The 19,474-nt window shown below is 42.5% G+C and overlaps 1 protein-coding gene across 4 annotated transcripts in view; it reads left to right on the plus strand.

Annotated features, from left to right (window-relative positions):
• The window catches only part of FAM53B (family with sequence similarity 53 member B), a 142,878-nt gene that overhangs the window by 40,254 nt on the left and 83,150 nt on the right, over nt 1–19,474 (plus strand). For all 4 annotated transcript variants that reach the window (XM_059730048.1, XM_059730051.1, XM_019482847.2 and 1 more), the window contains exon 3: nt 282–333. In XM_059730048.1, the coding sequence (XP_059586031.1) occupies nt 282–333 (52 nt within the window). The remainder of the gene's footprint in view (nt 1–281; nt 334–19,474) is intronic.

Raw genomic sequence — 19,474 nt, forward strand, 5'->3', positions numbered from 1 at the left:
TGCATGATTGGGCCCTGATGCTGCTATTTGGAAGTTTTAGAAAAATGTGGTGAACTGGAGAAAGATGAAGGAAGTGTAGTGCTTTGGTTGAGGCCCAAGACTGTCCTGCTGTCAGCCAGGCCACATACTTCTTTGGGCGAGTCAGTGAGGGCTTGATTTTACTCCCTTTTCTCACACTACTAGTGCTAGTTAAGATGGCAGATAGGGCCTACAGTTTGGAATGACTTCTAATGAACCAGTCAAGTCTGTGAAAAATGAATAGCTTTTCTGGTTGTTTTCAGCACACCCCAAAGATGAGTCAAGGACCTACTCTCTTCTCTTGTGGAATTATGGGTAAGTAACAGAAATTTCAATATCAACATTTACCTTATCTCTGCCCCAGTCATGTAATCTGTGGAAAGCATTTGGGGTGGGGATCATATATCCTTGCAATGTTGCCCGTGAATCCCAAGACCTTGTGCTTTTTCTCTAAACACAGTATTTGAAAAGCTCCAGTGCTGGAGCCTTTATGGTGGAAGTGACACGGCTATTTATTCATCTGCTCTGTTTCTCCACCTCATGGCACTTGGGTGGACAGCTCTGTATTTATTTCCAACTGCACAACCTCTGTTTGCAACTGCATGGCTGCCTATACATGTTTGGGAGCAGGGTGGGTACGTTTTAATTTGAGCAGTTTCTGGAGAGCTGCTCTAATTAAAATGCCTCACCTTCATGTGTATTAAGCCCCTGCAGGTTTAAAATGGCTGCGGGATGCTTTATTTAAACCTCATTAGACGAGGTTTAGATAAAGTGCCACAGTGGCCATTTTTAAACATGCAGGAGCTTATTCACATGACAGTGATGCCATGCTGAAGCTTTCTAATTACAATGTATAGGCACATGTATAGGCAGCGCTGTATAGGCACATGTATAGGCATATGTATAGGCACATATATGTGAGCTCAGCGCTGTCTCAGGCAGTAGGATGTTTAATAGCCCCTCCCTTTTGATACGTGCCACATGGATTTACTGGGGCAGTTGTTAAGACCTCAATGAAAAAGCTTTTCAGTGACTCTAAATACTGTCTCAGTGACACTTCCAGTCATTCAATGGCACATCCAATGGTGTCTGAGAACCTTCTCATTGGACTTCACAGGTTGGAAATAAGAAAGTCTTTGCTTCCAGGCATCTCCTATCACTCATTCCAGATGGGACTTTCATGGACCCCAGTGGCTGCTACTTAAATTGCTTCCTTGCCTTTTCTGAATATGTTGAAGCTTTGACTCATTTTTAGAGTACAGTGTACTTTGTATAAATGTGTAGCCTCGGGACTGAAAAAAGGCTAAGCCCTTACTTGGAATATCAGAACTTAATATAAACTGTGCTGGTAAGTACATAGTGCTCTCAGTGCTGTGAAATTAGCAACCCTGACACTGACTGGCTCTCATCATGTTTAAGGTTTCTAAGATTTCCAAGGTTGCTGTTAGAGGCCTTGAAAGCAACAGGAAGTAGCTTCGGGAAGCTAAAAGCTGCACAGCTTAGAAGCCTGTAAAATGAGGGGAGATAGCAACCCTTAAATTGATTAGTTCCCATCATTTTAAAGACTTCTAAGAGCAGCCCTTTGATCACTGCTTCTCCTCACCATTTCTGTACAGTTAACTGGAGTATAAGTATGTTACAAAGTAGGTAGTAGAACTGAAAGATGCTATGTATTTAAGTTGTTTTTGCACATAGCTAATATGAATCATAAAATAATAGAAAATTAGGGTTGGCAGGGACCTCAGGAGGTCTAGTCCAATCCTCTGCTCAAAGCAGGACCATCCCCAATTAGATCAACCCAGCCAAGTCTTTGTCTAGCTGGGTCTTAAAAACCCCCAAGGAAGGAGACTCCACAACCTCTATGGCAGGTGCAGGCAATTATTTTGGGCAGAGGGCTGCTTACCAAGTTTTGGCAAGCTGTTGAGGGCTGCACAGGTAGCCCCACCCCTTGACAGGTGCACTGCCCCTTAGTTGCCATCTTGTGACTGGAAGTCCTGCCCCCTAGCCCCTGACATTTGCCATCAGAAGTCCCTCCCCTTGCTCCTGGAAATATTCTTTCACCAAGGGGTTGTGCTATCTCAGAACCAGAAAAATACCAAGTTATATTTTAAAAATCAAACATCTACAACATTCATTCGATTCCAAAAAATATTTTGTCCTGATTTATATGTGTTTGTGTAGTGTACATAGAGGTGATTGCACTATAGCTTAAAATGAAGTCTTACTCTTGTATATTGTGGTGGAGTGGGGGGGGGCATGGGTATTTCATAGATTTCATAGACATTAGGGCTGGAAGGGACCTCAGAAGATCATCGAGTCCAGCCCCCTGCCCGAGGGGCAGGAAGTCAGCTGGGGTCATAGGATCCCAGCAAGATAAGCGTAGGTTGGTTGGGGGCTGTTAGTGTGTGGGTATGTGGGGGGTGGGGAAGGGTGTGGGTCTGGGGGTGTGAGTGTGAGGTGAGGGAGCATATGAGTGTGTGTGTGGATATGTGGGGTGTGGGTGGGTATGTGGTTTGTGGGGGATGCATGCCGGGGGAGGGTGGCTGGGATGTGTGAGGGGGTCTGGGTGTGGGAGTCTGCATGTATGGCAGTGTAAGGGGGGGTGTGGGTGCATGTGTATGGTGGGGTGCACATGTGGGACTTGCCCTATGAACACACACACACACACACACACACACACACACACTCTCTCTCTCTCTCTCTCTCTCACTCCCCCTCATTGCACACTCACAAACACATCAACACACACTGTCTCTCCATCCCTCATTACACACACACACACACACACACACACACACACACACGCACAGTCTCTCCCTTTCTCATTGTTGCAGGGACACGTGCACGCACACACACACGTGCACACACCCTCCCACTCCTGGCCCTGGGATACCTGCACGGTCCCCATGCTCCCATGGTCTGGTGATGCAGCCGGGGGCCATATGGTGCTGGAGGCCGGTGGACGTGCAGGGAAGCCGTGAAAGCTGTGGCAGGCAGAGACTTCCGGTTGGGGTGGGGGGCAGGGAGGAAGAGGGCTGGGGGTGCGGTGAGGTGGGGCCAGGCTGGACTTGCTGGTGAGTCCTGCTGACTTCCCCTGGGTTGTACTGCCCCTGGCCCCTGTCATCTTTGACAGGAAGCAAGGAGTAGATAAATATAAATTTTCTAAAATGTAGGGGCCCTGCAGGCCAGATACAATGGCTTGGCAAGCTGGATCCGGCCCACGGGCCATATTTTGCCCACCCTAACCTGTTCCTGTGTTTTACTAACTTCCTAGTGAGAGAATTTTTCCTAATATCTAACCTAAACTTCAGCTTGACACCATTGCTCCTTGTTCTGTCATCTGCCACCATTGAGAATAGTTTCGCTCCCTTCAGGGAGTTGAAGGTTGCTATTAAATCCTCCTCTCTGCTCCACTCATAAGTCATGTGCCCCAGCTCCCTAACCATTTTTATTGCCCCTCACTGAACAAATTGTGTCCAATTTGTCCACATCCTTTCTATGGTGGGGGGTCCAAAACTGAACACAGTACTCCAGATGTGGCCTCACAGTGCCAAATAGAGGGGAATAATCACTTACCTTGATGCTAGCAATGCTTTTATTAATACAGCCCAGTATGCCATTAGCTTTCTTGGCAACAAGGTCACACTGTTGGCTCCTATTCAGCTTACTGTCCACTGTAACCCCCAGGTCCTTTTCTACAGAGCATCTGCTTAGCTAGTCAGTCCCCAGTTTATTGGTGTATGGGATTGTTCTGATAACTGAAGATAGTCAGTATTTGTTACCATGTATACAATAGGCAATACACTGGACTGTCAGTGTATTATGCAGCTAAGTGAATTATTTACTTATCTGTTATGCATGTGCACTCCATAATTTGTACAGTATTAAGATTGTGGGGCAGAGACTGTTTTTACTGTGTTTACTCAACTGCAAGACAAAGTTCCCCCCACCCAATCAGTATGGGGAAAAAAGCCTCTTCATCTTATTATCATTGTGGCAAAGTGGGGCTCCCCACCTAGCCACAGTGCTAGGTTCCCCACTTGCCTTTGGGCATGCCACCCACCTGACTCGGCTGCCATGCCTTGTTGGTAATTAATATGATGATAATTAAGGTGGGAGGCTGCCCATTTTATGCCCCAATGGCAAGGGGCGCTGTACGTGGCTCCGAACCTCCCCTACACTGCAGCCCATGCCTCACAGATGGCATCCAGCTGTTACTGTGTTCCCGGCCTACCGCTGGAGCAAGCTTAGGCCACGCTGTCAGGCCTTAGTCACATGCCTCTTCATACTGCCCGCCTCTCCACACAATCATATACAAGGAAACCTCATTGAATACATTATCTATTGTTAAATTGCTGCCAAACTCAGTTTAACAATATAAAATATATGACCCATATAAGGTAAACATATTGATGGGAACCTTTTTTTGTGGCCCTTAAAAAATGGGCAAGTGTTCCCTCTTCAAACAACTGGCAGCAGGCCTGGAGGTACTGCAATACCAGGCCAGTACTGAAAGGGCCAGAGCCAGCCCTGACATCCTTCCCTTGGTGCCAAAAATGCTATGTTCGATCTTAGCCAAAAGGCCTCATCTGCATATAAATTTTTGTAGGATTTCAGGACTCATGATAAAAACACCCATTTCCAGTCATGAGCAGAAGGGAGGGGTGCTAATGAACACATGAATCCTTTGTTGGGGTAGCTGGAATACACACACATACTGAGAAGTGCTAAGCTATGGGATCGCCATGGCTTGAAATGCTGTTGACTGTGCTGGGGCCCAGCCCAGAGAACTGTGTAGTAAATCATGAGCCTTTTGGCTCTGAACTAATATCATATACAGTTTGTATTATATATATAAGTAGGTACCAAAGTACAGCTTAAAAGTGTATTTATGGAGTGCCTGTGCTAAAATTTGTAGCAGATTCAAAAAGGGAAACTTTTTGTCAGTTCTGCCCAAACTAAGTCTATGGGTACCTGTACTAATATGCCTATATGCAAATTTTGCTCCTCGCTTCCATGTGGTCAGGAAGAGCAGGGTCTGATAGTAAGGGTGATGGGGGAAAAATTGGTGTGGGTGGCAGAGAACAAGGGGGCTACCTGACCCCCCAGATTTATTTGCCCTGCTGTAGCAGTGGGAGAGGGACAAATTCAAGGTAAACTTCCAACAATTAGATTCTATACATGGAAAATTATAACACATTTATAAATTTTCCATGTAAGGAATCTAATTATTGTGGGGGGGTCGTTTTATATTCAGGGTCATCTTGTATTCAAGTAAATATCATATTATGTGATTTATAAACTACCTTGTACAATACATTTCTAGCCCATTAGTAGGGGTTCTAAATGGTACCACAATAAAAGAATAAATACAAATGATTTCACCTCCCAGCACAGTGTTTAGATGAACCTTTGGCAATAAGGACAGTTGCTTATTTTTCCTTTTCTGTGTCTGCCAATTTAGAAGTTGTACACTATAACCTTCAAATGTATTTTCTTCCCAAGCTTGCCATCAGTTTTTATATCATTGATTTCAGTGGGTGTTTTCATGGACTGATGATCCTGAAGGCCTGATATGATTGAAAGATGCGGTACTGTTTTCCATTTAGTGGGTTTTGTAATGTGGAGAGTGGTTTGCAAGGCATTCAGATAAGACTTCCCAATCCAGTTAAAATGTTAGGTAGTGTATTAACCAAACTACTCCATAGGAAAACCAATGCTTTAGAGACAAAGAGGCTATCTGCTCCATTAATAGATATAACTCTCAATAGCATTAATGAGAGCTGAGTAGATGCATTGAGTGGAAACATTTCCCAAGCCTCCAGATAACTTAGAGTCATCTGGGAAAAAACGAGAGACTGAAAGTGTCATGATTTTTGAGTGAAAGTCACAAGTGTTAAAGTCAAGATGTGATAGAAACAGTCAGTTCCCTTTATTCTCTCTGTCAAGCAGAAATAAGAAACAAAGAGCACTCAGTCAGTTGGTTTTGCCTTGTGATATGGCACTTACAGAACCCTCAACAAATATGAAGGGTCTAAGCCTAATTGAAAATCAGCTTATTGTAAAAGGCTTTTACAAAACCTTTAGCATCTGAGTTACACTGTGCTGGTTTTCCTTGTCTGCCAAATTATCCTGTTTCCAAGGGAACCTAATCTTACCTCCTTGACCGCAGCCCACCATGTCGTTGTCTTTGTCATGCTCAGTCAAGAAGAGTGAGTCTTATTGGCATGTAAGGGCATTATTTTGTTTTGTTTTGAATTTTAGGCATTTTTCCCAATGCATTTCTTAATGTCTTCAGGCTTGGGACAAGATCATAAACCAATTCAGTGCTGAAACTTGTTCAGTGTTTTAAGTCCAGTGATTATAGTGGCACTGAACTAGAAATTGGTTGAGTATTTAGAACAACGGGCCAGGTTCCTGCTGGGGAAAAGCACTGAAAGTTATTTCTGAAGTTTGGGCTGGCAGCAGGACCAATGGGAGTCAAAGAATTATAGTCTCATGTAAGACATCTAGGGGTCGAAGAGAACTTGGCTGGATTTCTTCTTGTTTAGTCAGAAGAGACTGGGTGTCTTTTTTAAAGATCTCTTTGGTTTCCTCTAGAGACAGTGAAAGGAGTGGTAGCTACGGCTGGTGAAATGTATGCAACTAACTGGCATCACTGTTTGCGAAGCAAATCCATGTCACCCTCTCAGGTGAAAGCTGGAAACGATGAGGTTAGCTGCAAGAAACTGTACGGCGGAAAAGAAGGAAGTGATTTCCACTGAGGGAATAGGGGATGTGCCTTCTTTTTCATTTGTCTACACCTTAGGCTTCTATTTCTTCAAAACACACAAAGTTACCAAATTGATTTGTGAATGGGAGCCATGAAAGAAAAACCTGAGTAATATAAAAAGTGGTGTTGACAATTCAGTAGGTTGGTCTTTTTGGTGTCAAGCTCTATTGAACCAGTGCCCCATTTAAGTGATGGTGGGTATGTCTACACATGCACTTTAATGTGCATTAGCCTATTTTAATGCGCATTAAAGCATCCCAAAAAATGTGTGCTTTTGCTAATGTACATTAAAATAGGCTAGTGCATCTTTTTCTAGTACCTCACAATGGAGGTACTAAATTTAATGCATTACCAAAAGCTCATTAATGAATGTATAGATGTGCCCTGAATGATATGATGGATGCTGTCTTTAAGAGGAGACATGCTATTATCTCCAATAATCTTCTGCAATGGGGTTCCCATTGGCTAATGAAAAGCTTGACCTTTAATTTTATTGATGTTTATCGAACCTAGACTCTGGTGGATTGCCAGAGAGAGGGAGGTCCAAAGGCCTGGGCTTTCCCCAGAGAACATATTGTACCTGTTCTGGAGAGTTCACCTCCAGGAAGGAATACCAAGAATGATCCAGCAACAGTGATGGCAAGTATATAACTACTGCTGAGATGCAAAGGGAGGAGAGGCTCTTTCTCAGCTGGATCTTAGGCCATTTACAGTCAACATCTTCTCCTGTAAAACAGATAGTTAGCAGGGAACATATGTCTCTCTTTTTCAAGAAGTGAGCTGCTGCTTTCTGCTGCAGTGCTTTTCAACAGTTCCCCAAGAACAGTGAAGATAATGGTCTAGAAGTCACAGGGGAGGGGATCACTGTGCTCATGGCTTCATCATGGAGTCATGCCTTCCTGGCCAAGCCAAGATGAAATGAGGCATTTTGTGCTATAGCTTATCCAAAGGATCCAGGAGGAATAATGGTTAAATTTTACCTCTGAGACTGTTTACAGACCTTGCAAAGCTTGGAAATAAGCCTCCACGAAGAGGCAGTCTTATGTTTTTACCCTTTGCTTCAGATGTTTGTCCCAAGCCACCAGCCTCACTCTGTCTTATCCAGATGGAACCACTGCCATTTTACTTTCATCTACATCTCTGTTCCTGAGAGGCACTGAGAGATTGTGGAGTCCACAGGGTTAAGGATTGATAGAAAAGAGTAGGTTTGAGTGTCATGCTTATGCTACTGATACATTGGAAGCCAAAGCACTGTGCTCCTCAGCATCTCAGGCTGAAGTCTGCATAAGAGAAGCCCTGGAGATGGAGAGTATAATGCTCATTATCATTCTTGATCTACAAAGGAAAGGATGAAGCCCAATCTAGCGTCACGATCTTTGCTGTTGGTAGGCCTAATGGAAACAACAGGGCCACCGTATGTCCACTGCCCAATGGAAATTGTCAGTAAAAAATCCCACTTCCATATTATTTTTTAGCATCTTAACCTGGAATTAAAGGTATTGGGGCACCTGTAAAATTCCAACACATCATCTCAGGACTATTTCCTAGCAAAAGGAGGAGAAAGACCTGAGTATAACGGACAACGGTTGTGATAATTAAATATGCCATGGTACCATTCCCAAGAATAAGGGTGTTTAATTTTAGCAAAATTTATCATTTAACTGAATAAACTTGGCCTGTACAAATTAATCTGCAGTTCCAAGCAGGTATGGTGTTTTGCTTCATTTCATCGTTCTGTCATCTGCTGTGACTGAATACTGTTAAACTGTTTTGGCTCAGAAGGTTGGCTATAGATCAGTGGTGGATAAAGTGGCATATGTGTGTTTGCAAAACTCTTTGAGGTCCTGCAACTATCTTATTGTTTGTTCACTTGTTCATTCATTCATTTGCAGAAATCCCTTCCTTTCCAAAATAAATGGTGTAAGACCATTAGAATAAGTGAAACAAGATGAAACTCATACAAAAAGCCTCACAATTGTCTGCGAAAGGCCCTGAAAACCACCTAAATAGGAATAAACAGAGTGTGTACATCTTGGATCTAATTTTGTTCTCTCATATGCTTAACTTTACAAGAAACTATAATAAAATAATATTGAGATTTCTAAAGAGCCATTAAAGAGTTGCTAAGTCAGAAGATCCAACATTAGAACCATTTTCCAAGTGACCTAAAGAATCCTTTGATTTTTATTTTGAGACATGCAAGAACTGCTTTCCCACTGTGAAGATGATGAGATTAAAAAGAGTGGTTCCAATCTTTATAGAGCTGTAGCATTGCTGGAAAGAAGACCAAAGATGAAAAACTTAAAGCTATAAATTCAGCTGTGAGCAGAAACAATTTCTTATTCCTTGCTTGAGTGGCTTTTGAAACATCTGGGAATATAAGCATTTTCCTCTTATTAAACAGATTTTTTTTTCCATTTTCATCCCACACAGTCTGTTTTACATGTCTCCAGATAAAATGCCTGAAAATGCAACAATGGCCTTGTCAGTGAGAGAAGCCAACTGATTGAGTATTACCTTTTGAACTGATATACTAAAGATTCTTTATATCAGGGAGATGGCAGTAATTTTTTAAAAATAGTTTACATTAAGCTAACATATCACCTAACTCTTCCTTCCAGGATACTGCAAAAGCACATGCAGTAGTATCTAAATATCCAGTATAAGATACCATGCCAACAGGATTCTTGTACAGAAAACTACAGGGGAAAAAATCTCAGGTTTTCTGTATAACTGGAGAATCATTGTCAATTAGTACTCCAGTTAGTCTGTTGTGATGATGGTGAAGGTAACATCAAGATCAGAATTGAGGGCCCATTATTCCAGGTACTGTGGCAACAAAGAGCATAAGGGTCACTTTTATAGAAGACTAACCCTCTCAATGAACAGGGCAGGCACACAGAACTGGGGAGGCAAAAAATTATAATGAGCAAAATTTAAAAAACAAATAACTACTTCTTTCTTTTCTCTGCACAGCAGAAAATGAGGCCCATTGCTTTGAATCAGATGCTTTGGCTTCTGAGAGGGACAGTAAGGCATTCAGACATCCCTATGCTTAGTGTTTTCAATTGGTTGCTTCTCTGCCCCGGTGCTTTCTGAATCACCCTTTGGATGTGCCTTTTGCTCCCAGTTGTCTTTGTAAAGTACTTACAGACTTCTGGACAGAAGTTAGACATCAACTGGTTTAAGTGATCAGAAACTTTGTTAAACCTGTAATAGAACAAAAGTTCAGTACACATAAACCAGTTTCAAAATGAATGAAATTGGTTTAAGATAAACTTGGTTGAAGGTAGTTTCAGACTTAACTGATTTAGGTCAAATCGGTTTATTAAACTTCTGTCCCAGATCCCTTCTTGGTTCAAGTTAAATCAGAGTCCCCCAGCATCCCAGCATGCTTTGCAGCCCTGGGCCGTGTACTCCAGAGGGCAGGGCTGGCCCCGCCCCTCTGCTCCCTAGCTGGAGCAGTGGGTGCTAGCTCACTGGCCTTCTGAGGCAAACCCCAGCTGGGGTCTGGGATAATGAACAGAGGTTAAACTCTCTTGTCCCCAAGTATGGAGCTGCCCTACACTGCTGGCTGGCTTACTGCTGGCTGTGACTGTGGACTACAAATCTCAGAGGCACCTGGAAGCAGGAAGAAGAAGTGATGAGCAACCCTACAGAGTCCTGCTGCTGTGATTGTGGACTGCAAATCCCAGAGACCTTGGAGGCGGTAGGAAGAGGAAGCAAACACACAGCTTATGCTGACTGTGCCAGAGCTGTGCTCTAGCACCCCCGGCTTCTGACTTGAGCCACTGCAGGCATGTAGCTGCATTCTCTGAATCAAAAGTGAATGTTTGTTCATTTGCTTATTGCTTCAATCTTGGCAGTTTAGACTAACCTGGAAAGACTGAATTAATTCAGCCTTTGGCTTTTTGACTGTCTGTACTTAGCCTTGAAGTCCCTCCATTGACTGCACAGGGATCCTAGGTGCCTAAGATGGTCAAATTGAATAGTCTTGCTGAGCAAGAAGTCTAATATTTAAGCATTGGAATTCCTAGGTGTAGGTGCCTAAGGAACCAATTTGAGTCTGCCCAGACTTCATAGCTAAACATGGTAGTAAAGTCAATGCTTAATTTTGTGCATTCAGCTTTTGCAACTGGAAGTGGAATTGAAACAAAATCTCTCCCTAAATTTTATGGACACAAGTCTGCAAATAGCTAGTTCTGGGAATAGTGAATGGAATTGTTCTGAGAAGCAAGCAGGCCTGGTAGCATTTGTACCACTGTCTTAGCAAGGAAAGATAGAAGTGAAGATAGAAGACCAAGAAGAAAAACTAATCATGTGAATATACCCTCCAGCTGAGAAGTGAGTTGGTAGCTTTAGGCATTATCATTTTATATGTATACAAGATGGCTTTTCCTTGCAGCCAGGACTGAAGAGCTAATCAGACTAAGTCATTTTAGTCTGCAAATGGCAACGTTGCCCTTTTATTTGAATAAGAATATTTTGTACTTCTGTTTCCCACAATAAGGCACCATTTTCCCTTTTAATCCTTGTATACCACACCTCCTATTCCTGAACTGGAATTTCCTTTGAAAACAACTTGTGTGTAGATAGTTCAGTCTAAATGACTAATTTGTGTACTTGTAACAGGAAATATTGCTCAGAAAGCAGCTCTAAATCTGTATGTATTGCCTAGGCTTTGCTCTTTAAGCCAACTGCACCATAGTGATTTTGTAATGCCATACTCAGATGTAGTTTTTGGTAAAGTTTATTAACATAGTTTGAGTGTTAGTATTTTTGTGCACGTGTGCTTTTGTGTATGTGTGCATTGTGCTGATCAGTATCTGAAAGTTAGGAAGACAGCTATCAGGGTAGAAAAATAACTCCAGTAAAATTGGGAGGGCATTTTAGACAGTTTAGAGAATGAAAAAAAGTAGGGACTTTCCCTTCTAAATAAAGTAACTTGGTACCAGTGGTGCACAGACCACAGACTTTCTGTATTGTATTTGTTCTGAAGCTGTAGACTTTGGGACTCTCATTTTCATTTTCCGCTGAAGCATAGCTGCATGCATCATATTTTAATCTTGTTTGTGAAACAGGAAAACAGGAGTACTGCATGGTTCTATGTCACTGCCATCAGCTAATTACAGCCATTAAATTGGTTCCACATTTAAAAGCCGTCCCTTGCATGTAAACAGGGGGCTGGGGGACATGTAGACTGCCTTTCCCTTTGTGCATAGAGTGCAGAACACACTAAAATGTAAGTCAAATAATGCATGAAAAAATCAAATTCAATGTAAATTTATCACACAAGGCACGCATGAAAAGAAATGTTTGGGTTGAGATCCAAACAGAATTCATTTGCCAAAAAGGAAAAAAAACCTGATTGAAACCCATAATTACTTTACGAGTTGCTGTAATAAATTATTTATTAATGTAAATTATTTCACAGGGAAAGAACATAGAGGAAACTTGAGCAGAAGGATCATACATTATGTATAAAAAACGAACCGTAAAAATATTATAGCAGCACATTTGTGTCACTATAGTTAAAGTTGTGTCAGCATTTTAATTGTACATCCTTATTTTCTGTGGTTAATAACTTTGTTGTTAACATTTACTCTGTGTCATCCATGGGCTATATTTTTAGCTGCATCAGTTTAAAAAGCATAGGACCATTCTGAAGCAGGAGAGTTGGAAAAATGATGATTTCTCCTAAGTTTTTTTTAAATATTTGTATGATACTGTGACTCAGAATCAGGTTAGTTATATCTAATGCAATGTTGTAGGACCCGTGTTAGTTTCAGTGCGGATTAGCCCACTTACACAATAACCAGTGTAAATCTGGCTGCAGTGATCATGCTTTTTCCTATTTTATGTTTAATTTTTTTTCCTGCCCCTCCTCAGTTGTCTTATAGCTGGGGGGAGCTTCTGCCCGGCATGGTGCCCCTGTAGCATGTGACAGCGGTGGGCCCACGCTCCGGTGCCCAGGAAGTTGCTGACGGGAGCTCTCTTTCTCCTGCCTCTCTCATTTTCCCTGAATGGTAGAATTACAGCTCCATATGGCAGCTTCAAGTGGAGCATGGAGCCTGAGGGCTGGGCCAGTCGGGCACTCAGCCTGGTTTTCACCACTACCCTCTTGTGCCAGACAATGCCAGCTGTTGCTTTAAGGGCTTTGTGAGACTGGCTTTACAGTGTTTGTGTTCTGTTATTTTTTTGGCTGGATTTTTTTTTTTTCCTGAGAAGCAGGAGAGAGAGACAGAGAGAACGTCAATGTTTTAGCAGTTTGTAATTCAGCAAAAGCTGAACAGAATTTCTTGGGGCAAAGACAAGGCACTCTTGAAGCCTGAGATGTTGCATCTCCTGGTTATTGAAGGCCTGTTGCAAACAAAGGAAGTGCGAGAATTTCTTAAAAATAAAATAAAATGAAATGAAAATATCCCTTCCCTGTTCATAATGAGAAGGATTAACCAATCTGAATATTAGAGTCAGCAGCAGCTCCCCAGGCCATACCCTTCTGTGGATACACTTGTAGGTTGGGGGCAAGCAGGTCACAGGTTTGTGTGCAAGGATAATGGCATGAAATGTCTCCTAAGTTTATCCAGGATTGTTCACCTCTTGTAACCAGTGGCTCTGTGGAAATCTGCTGCAGGCGTGTAATGGAGCCATGATTACAGTTTCACCTGACCTGCTTTGGCTGAACCCCATAGACTGACCATAGCTGAGAAGTTAAGGGGTTTGCTACAACCAGACTCCCAGTCGCACGTCACTGGGGAGTGGAATAGGACACAGGCAAGACCGAAATGGAGGGCAAAGTTGCTCACAGCATGCCAGGAGTACATTCTTGGTACTGTAGTGAGTGCCCTAGTAACAGCTCTCACAGCACTAAGCCCCTCTCCTAGTACAGGGGTAGAGTTGAATGCACTCTGGTAGGGACCTGGACTTCACCTGGTATTTACACAGGGCCACCTGAGCTTCAGTCGCTAGGTAAAGAGCCTGAAGAGCTGGATCCCTCATTATGGTGAGATATTTGTACCCAGCATCTGTAGAGATACAATCACTTAAACTTTGTTTGGAGCTTGGTAACCTGAATCTGGTGTTGCAATTAGAGATGAGTCTGATTAGAGATGGTGAGAGATCATGATACAGAGACAACATTGCTACTAGAGACGTTGTGGCTAGAGGAGGAGGCTTGGCATCTTTCCATGGCGGCAGAAGGGCTGGGGATGAACTTGCCCAAGTGCACACCTGTGCTCTGGGGTTTCGCTGACTACAGACAATGGATTGTGAGGGGGGTTGTACCAGAGGGAGCTGAGGTATTGAGGGGACATGTGTCCATTGGGTGTTCACATAGCACCTGGGGAAATTGAGGCCTAGGACTGCTGCCCAAGATACTGCAGGAGTGGGTGTTTAAGTCATTGCTCACATTAGCCAACAGCTGATTTATTGTTACATTTTTTGCAAATGAATGTTGTATCCCTTTTATCTGTGTTCTTCTGTTCCATGCTGCAAGGGGAGAAGTACTCCCTGGCAAGGGTGCCCACAGGTACTTACTTTTCCACTGGTTTCTAGCTGGGGACTCATGGCAATTTTGAGTTTCCAGAAACATTGGCCCCTGCCCTTTTTGCTGCCAATAATACTTGGCAGAAGTGTTACATTGATAAGCAAGGTGTTGTTGACTCTGTGATGCTGGTACTGAAAGAACACAACAGGATGAATACCTTGATGTCTTTTAATGTTGGACACGTAACAGCGAGACAGTTGTGACTGTGGACTAGCAAATTAAAACTCCTAATGCCTGCAAGCCAAATTAATTACTAGCCAGCTCTTATGCCATTAGTGACAATGGTCCTGCAATAGTGGTTCACTAAAAGTGAACTTCATCCTCCGGAGGATGTCAGTGTAAGAGTGTGGACTCTTGCAAAGTGCAGTTTTGTTCAAACTGTTTATTAACCTCTGTAGATCAGGTTTCTTGGCCACCTCAGTCACGGATTTGCAGACACAATCTGGAACACAGACATCCAAGAATATAGATTGGAAGCACAGTTATCTGTGGCTACAAGCTGCTCATGTGAAGTTGGGGTCCAGCTTCTGAAAATCTGTCTGTGATGGTCCCACCGGGGGCCCAGTGGGGGATTCGGAAGTGTGAAAAATTCACACCCTTGATGCTTTTCAAAGGGAACTTTGGTCTTTTCACTGTGATATCAGGGATCAACTTCTGCTGGTCCCGAATCTTCTGTTAAACATTTGAGCACACATCCCATTGAAGCCGACTGAAGGGAAGTGTGTGTGCACATGCATGTAAGTAACTGAGTGCTAGATTTCATCCTAGTGAGAGATACGGAGGAAAGAACATAAAATTCACATCAAATGCCCTAGGAATGCCTAATATAATTAATGTATTACTGTACTTCCTCCAGAATCCAGATACACTGATGACTCCATAGGGTTTTTCTAAAGGTGTTTTCATCGTCTGTAAAATATCTGATCCTCTAAAAGTTTGATGCTGGACTTGGTATCATTTGCACTCACCCCAATCTGGTAGGAGGGTAGCTTTTGAGTTCTGGGCCATAATGAATAACGTACTTGTTTTTATTCAGAAAATATAATGATTTGTTAGGAAAAGAAACCAAACAGTCACGTACTGGCAACAAGAAAAAGGCAAGGTACTGTTCTAAGTTTGGTCGCTTTTAGGTGACACCAGGTTTCTTAAAATAAACTTCAGTGTTGCAGCCTGTTGGATTTCTCAGCAGGCCACGCTCTTCAAATCTGTTCAAAGTCCTTTAACCTCCCCTTGTTAGTGCTCTAATTTCAGATGATATTTTTGGTTTTAGGAAGTGCTGGCACTTCCTGACTGATGGCAGATTGAGGGCTTATGACATCAGTGCAGACCCAGTAAGCAGCACAGCTAGCACTAAGGCAACAGGCAGCAATTTCTGGAGAAATTGTATAGTGTCTGAACTTCCTTCCCACCCCCCTGCCACAGCTACTGCCACCGAAGCCAAAACCAAGGTTAGCCCGAAACATGTTTCACCACATTTCTTGCTAGAACAGTACTCACACAGTTGTCCTATTTCACATACACAGATATGGACTGTGATATTATCTGTTTTACTTGTTACAGATTACAGTTTTGGACTAGTTTACAAAGTGATTTTTAGAAAATGTTAGTTTATAGTATAGTGGGGTCTGTCTGAAGGCTAGCAAAAAGTCGTCGAAACCTTGAATTTAGCAGCAATTGAGTTTATATGTAGTTCTGGCTAATGGATATTACAAGGGAAGGACAAAGATGGTGGGACAGATCTCAGGAGCTGGTTTAGGGGTGGATGAAGAAGTCATCTGTTGATTGATCAAATGCAAGGCACAGACAGTGGGTGTTGAAAAGCAGGGACTTCCAGTACAGGGTGCACTGAATTCGATGAAGAAGATAGTGATGCAGAAGGTTAGAAAAATAGCACAGCTTCTTCCAGCTGCCAAGGGTGGCAGAAATCATCTCTTTTTCTCCCAACACTTGCATTTCCACACCTTTCCCTCATCTGTTCTTTTCCTAATGCTGAGTCATATGGTGCAAGCCCCAAATTATTTTGAAGTGATAAGGGTTTGAGCGGGGGGGAAAAAAGATATCCGAACAGTTTAAAGCGAGACGATGTAAATCTTCATTTTTTGTCTTGGATGCGTGTTCAAAATGACATTTTGCTGAGGGTGATTTAAAACATATGCAAGGAATCAAAGACCAATTAAATCATATTCCCCATAAAAGCAGATTCAGCTCCAACTTTTTGACTTGCCCTTGTCTTTGGTAGAAAAATGGGCCAGCACACTCTCACAATAAAAGCACAGGACTTGTTATCTCTAGTTGTGGCTTGTTTGCACTTGAAAAGCTAGTGTCAACCACAGTTAAGCAAACAAGTCTTAATAACTGTCAGCCACAGCAGAGGCAGGTGTAGTTACACTTGCAGCATCTTTACACCCACGATTCAGAGTGCTGTAAAGGCTTAGCTGTTTGCAGAAAGCCACGTCTTGTTAGGAACCTTTTGGTTTATGTCAGTAAATAAAACCACATGCTAAAACAAAAGAATCACAATCAGCTCAGCATCTGAAGCTAGAGTTATCTGATGAATGTGCAGATTGTGTTCCCAGGGTGCTTTGGACCCTCACGATTAATCACGTTCTGTTAAAGACGTTAGAGCATGTTTGAGGCTCAAAAAGAAACCAGGCAATTCAAGTTTAAATTAACCAAGCCAAGGCTGACAGGCTGTAAAACGTGTACTTGGCTGGACTGTGACTGCTTCTTCCCCAGACCTGCTGAAGAGCACTTACAGCCTGGAGGTTTGTCTCCTGTCTCTCCCATCTACACACACTTTTATTTCAACTTAAAAATCTTGCTCCCCTCATATTTCTGGACTGTTACAACTATAATAGCTATACCACTAGGCTTTAAAACATAACTTAATTTTAAGAGTGACATATTTGGTCATATTCACCCTTGTTTAATTCTTCTGAAATCAATGAAGTTACCTGGGAAATGAATGTAGCCTCATTATGTAGTTGTCAGCCTGACACAGGAAAGCCCTTTCAGTCATTCCCCAAAGTGTGAAATTCAGCCTTTTCCTCAAGATAAATGTAGGGCTTATTCTTACTGAAGTCCCCAATAGTTTTGCCATTGAGTTCAATGAGAGGCAGGACTTTACATGGGGTTTGGATCAGATCGGTCTTGAATGTGTAAGAAATGCAGGATCAGGTCTCCGTGTACGGAGTTGAATGAGCCTGCCAGTGTTACCCAAATAATAATTAGGATTTTAATGGTCCTTTAGGCTTGAGTTGAACATCCAGGCATGTGTCCCTTTGAAGCTTACCAGTCTGAGGATGGAACTGTCCTCCGAACCTGCTCCTGCATCAGGCCTAGCTTTGTTCTGCCAGGATAGTGCAGTGCACATGGTGTGCAACTGTTTTCAGTCTTCTGCAAAACTAAGGTGTAAAACTATTAATCGTTGGCATTCTCTTGCTTTTGTCAGGTTAATATGACACAAGGGAAGTGCTTGACTGTGCAGTTTTGTATGTCCTTTCTTTTGTTTTTTTGAAAAAGAAGGACAGGATGGATATGGGAAAACAAAACAATTAACTGGCCACAACCACTATTTACAGTTTCCCCTGCAACACTGGGCAGGTCCCTTCACCTCTCTATGCCACATTTCTCACCCATCCTGCACCTTCTATGTCGACTATAAGCTCTGAAGAGCAAAGTTTGCTTCTTAGTGGGCTTGTCATATTATTGTGGAACAATAAACCCTGGTACTTATTGAGCCGGAGTTTATTGCTACAGGCACACTATTTGCACATGTGCCCAGGACTCCAGCATGCTGAGTCAGGTTGGAGCAGCCCCAAGTGGCAGGGGGACCTGGTGCGGGGTGGCAAGGGATCAGCCTACCAGCCAGGGCTGCTCCAAACCTGGCTCAACTGACTGGCAGCCCCTGCACAGAAGCAGCCTCATGTCCTAGCCAGCCACATCAGCATTTACATGTGGGGCTGTGGAGTAAAAAAGAACTCTGCAGCAGGATAGTACTGGGGGGGGGGGGGGGGGGGGGAGAGACCTTCAGCGCACCCCCACTCACCCCCCCATTACTGTGAGCTAACTTGAATCTGGAGGGGATCTGGGGCAGAAGTTCAATGAACCGATTTAACTTAAATCAGTTAAGTCTGACACTATATCCATCCAGGTTTATCTTAAACTAGTTGCAGCCATTTTGAAAGCAGTTTATGTGCAATGAACTTATGTTGTGTTACAGATTTGAACTGGTTTCCGATTGCTTATACCAGTTTACATGTAGTTTCTGTCCCTAGCCCTAGAGGTTAAAAAACATTAGGAAATTACTTGCTGGACACATGTTGTTAGCATCTTAATGTTCAAGCTTTTGTTTAAATTAAAACCTAAAGTAAGTGGACTAAAAACCTAGAGTATTTAATTTAATATTCTACCACAAATTAAGAACCTATTACATTGCAACAGCACAAAAGAATAGCTTAATAAGTTATTTTTGTTGCTGTTTTGGCATTTATAAATGGGCAAATATATCTTCTTAAACAAAGCCATTTCCTTTTGAATTGAGCAGTTCTTGAAAATTTTATTCTGGAACAAATTACAGCTACCGGCTAAAACCGAAAAGAGGTTTGCAATTAAAAAAAATTAACACATCTTTAACTACAGTAGCAGAAATGGGTACACTACAATTATTATTATCAGTGTTTAGCAGATGAGACACTTTATTTTACAAAACGTTTTGTTCCTTATAGGGTGCTACTGAGTCATTTAAAATCCACCCCCCCTTGCAATATTCCTTTTACAATTTAGCATTCCACTGATTTCAAAGTTAACATTTATTTGCTGTGAAAGCCATTTCCTGGGTTGTCATGTGATATTTCAAAACAATAATTCTGTGCTGATGGGGTTCAGGCAGACTGCAACATCTGACAGTCGTCATACTGAAATTTTTCAGCGCAGAGAGAACCCCACTCTGCGTGGCTGACTAAATGTCCATTGAATCATTTATACAGGCTACAGTACTGTAAAGGACACGGCACAGTAGGGGTATTGCTATAGCATATTTCATATGCAAAGTGGAAACACCCTTTACAGTGGTAAACAATAAACTTTGCAAGGGTTGATCTAAAGTGCAAAGGAAAAAAAGAAATACCCTCAAGTGT

This window comes from Alligator mississippiensis, chromosome 6 (genome assembly GCF_030867095.1).
Source record: "Alligator mississippiensis isolate rAllMis1 chromosome 6, rAllMis1, whole genome shotgun sequence".
NCBI lineage: Eukaryota > Metazoa > Chordata > Crocodylia > Alligatoridae > Alligator > Alligator mississippiensis.